The sequence below is a fragment of the Nicotiana sylvestris genome, chromosome 5, assembly GCF_000393655.2.
Source record: "Nicotiana sylvestris chromosome 5, ASM39365v2, whole genome shotgun sequence".
NCBI classification, from domain to species: domain Eukaryota; kingdom Viridiplantae; phylum Streptophyta; class Magnoliopsida; order Solanales; family Solanaceae; genus Nicotiana; species Nicotiana sylvestris.
Window position 1 is genome coordinate 160,805,646 of NC_091061.1, and position 2,772 is coordinate 160,808,417.

The window sequence follows — 2,772 nt, forward strand, 5'->3', positions numbered from 1 at the left end:
ATCAAACAAAGCAAACAATCACGGACAAAGATGCATATTTATGATTTTCCATTTAATAATCGGATTACGGTTCAAACTACGCATGACACACATTTTTTGTATTTTGTTTTAATAAAAATAAAAATGGGCCAAAATCATAAATAATTAACAAAGTGCCACGTAAAAATCCAGAAATTGTACAGCAAGACCAATTGCTATTATTTTCGTTTCTTTTTGGAGTGATTGTCGCGACAACAAAAATCACGTGCTCACACCACTTACCATACTCTCAGAATATCCCACAACCTATCCCTGATCCGCAAAATTCAACTAATGATCACCACTACACTCCAACCCCCGACACCCACCAAAACAATCCCATATACGTGGAAACCCAACCTCACTCTACTCAGCCAACCTCATACACTCCAAAATTTGCCAAGAAGGACCTACTCATTAAGAACATGACCGAAGAACTCAAGAAGCTCACAAGCCAAGTCCAGGGTGTTGAAGGAGGTAAAGGAATTGAAGGTCTGAAGTATGAGGATCTGTGCATTCAGCCAGACATGGAACTGTCGGAGAGTTACAATCCTCCTAAGTTTGAAATGTTTGACAGAACGGGTGATCCGAAGGTACATTTGAGAACATACTGTGATAAGCTCATAGGAGTTGGGAAAGATAAAAGGATTCGCATGAAGTTGTTCATGAGAAGTCTCACTGGAGATACCCTGTCTTGGTACATAAGTCAGAATCCCAAGAAATGGGTCAACTGGGTGAGCATGGCATCGGACTTCATCGATTGATTCAGGTTTAACACAGAGAATGCACTAGATGTCTTCTACATATAGAATCTAAAGAAGAAACCAATGGAGACTTTCCGCGAGTATGCTACTCGATGGAGGTTAGAAGCAGCAAACGTCAGGCCGACATTAGAGGAAGAGCAGATGAACAGATTCTTCGTCAGGGCCCAGGATCCACAATACTATGAAAGGTTAATGGTTATCAAAAATCACAAATTCTCAAATATCATCAAATTCGGGGAAAGGATTGAAGAAGGGATCAAGAGTAGGATGATAACCAATTTTGAGGCATTGCAGGCTACAAACAAAGCGTTACAGCCAGAGGGTATATCGAAGAAGAAAGAAGTAGGGGCAGTGATGGTGGCCCAAGGCCCAAAATCTCCACTCACATACCAAACACCTCCACCTACATACCAACCCTCACCTCCCAGATATTCTCAACCTGCTACCGCCTATCACGCTTATAACACCCAGCCAGCCTATTACCATTCACCTCCAACCCGTCAAAACTAACAAAAACCTAGACCCAATTTTGATCGCAGGCCGCTCAGACAATACACCCCTATTGCTGAACCCATTGACCAGTTATATGATAGACTGAAAGCTGCTAGATATGTCACCCCATTCCCGCTATCACCATGGAAAACTCCTCCTAGTGGGTCAACCTAATCGAAACATGTGCATGCCATTCCGGCATGAAGGGGCACACTATTAATGAATGGTGCACTCTGAAAGACAAGATTCAAACCCTAATTGATACCAAAGTCATACAAGCAAATGAAGTCGCGCCAAATGTCTGCAACAATCCCCTCCCATATCATAGAGGGTGAAGGAGTAAATGTGATAGAAACTAATGAAGAATGGGATCCTGAGGGGTCAATTAGGCTTATTCGGGAAGGTTGATGACACTAAACCTGTAGTCATACTCGCTCCTATTATGGTACAGATACAGCCACCAGTCGAAGTTGAAGTGACCGCATCAGTCCTGTTTGAAATTGAAGTAATATCACTTGCGACTACACCAACTCCATTTGAAATAGAAGTATCCACACCCTTTACTGTGATGGTAGCACCTATACATCCTTTCAAGTCCAATGCCATACCCTAGGATTATGTTGCCAAAGCTAGGAGAAAAGGAAAAACAAAAATGGAAGAATCTGGTGTCGCACAGAGGATAACCAGAACTGGAAGGATCTATACACCCGAAAATTTGGGAGGAATAAGCAAGGAAGCTGCTACCAAACAACCCGTCATTGAAACTGGCCCGGATGATCTTTGGAGGAAAGTAAAGGCAAGAGAATACTCTATCATTGATCATCTGAACAAGACTCCCACCCAGATATCCATCATGTCGTTGCTGCAAAATTCTGAGGCGCATTGGAATGCTTTGATGAAGGTGTTGAATGAAGCTTATGTGCCCAACAACATCATCAGTGGAGAAATGGCCAATATGGTAGGGCAAGTACTGGAAAGTCACAAAATCACTTTCCACGAAGATAAACTACCATCTGAAGGATTAAGTCACAATAGGGCACTGCACATCACAATACAGTTTGAGGACTAGTTCATCTCTAGAGTTTTAATAGATGGGGGTTCAAGCCTCATCATTAGTCCATTGACTACTCTGAAAACGTTGGGTAAAGATTTCCATGAGATACGAGCAGGGAGTATGAATGTGAAGGCATTTGACGAGTCTCAAAGGGCACAATTGGGGTAATTGACCTTTGTTTGTAGATGGGCCCGACTTGGTTCGATGTTAAGTTTCAAGTATTAGATATATCTGCTACATACAATCTTCTACTGGGACGACCTTGGATACATTTCGCTGGAGCTATGGCTTCTACGCTACACCAGGCCGTAAAATTCGAATGGAACCATCAGGAGGTCATCATTCACGAAGATGGAAGTAATCCCATTTACACTAGTCAGATTGTCCCGATTGTCGAGAATAGGAGAAATATGGGTGGAGAAAGTTATCACCGCATTGAGCGTG

At 42.5% G+C, this 2,772-nt stretch overlaps 1 protein-coding gene across 1 annotated transcript; it reads left to right on the top strand.

Moving 5' to 3' along the window:
• The first annotated feature begins 443 nt into the window (after window positions 1-443).
• LOC138869575 (uncharacterized) lies at window positions 444-1,887 on the top strand. Its single transcript, XM_070147205.1, has 3 exons — window positions 444-752; window positions 828-1,124; window positions 1,726-1,887. Exons 1-3 carry the CDS (start codon window positions 444-446, stop codon window positions 1,885-1,887), a joined length of 768 nt encoding a protein of 255 aa, XP_070003306.1.
• The last annotated feature ends 885 nt before the right edge of the window (window positions 1,888-2,772 follow it).

What these genes read in the sequence shown, in the direction of transcription:
- LOC138869575 (XM_070147205.1), top strand. Translation starts at nt 444, where the DNA reads ATGACCGAAGAACTCAAGAAGCTCACAAGCCAAGTCCAGGGTGTTGAA. An exon ending in CCAAGAAATGGGTCAACTGG is followed by an intron (nt 753 to 827) that starts GTGAGCATGGCA and finishes TTCTACATATAG; the next exon opens with AATCTAAAGAAGAAACCAAT. An exon ending in GTATATCGAAGAAGAAAGAA is followed by an intron (nt 1,125 to 1,725) that starts GTAGGGGCAGTG and finishes ATTATGGTACAG; the next exon opens with ATACAGCCACCAGTCGAAGT.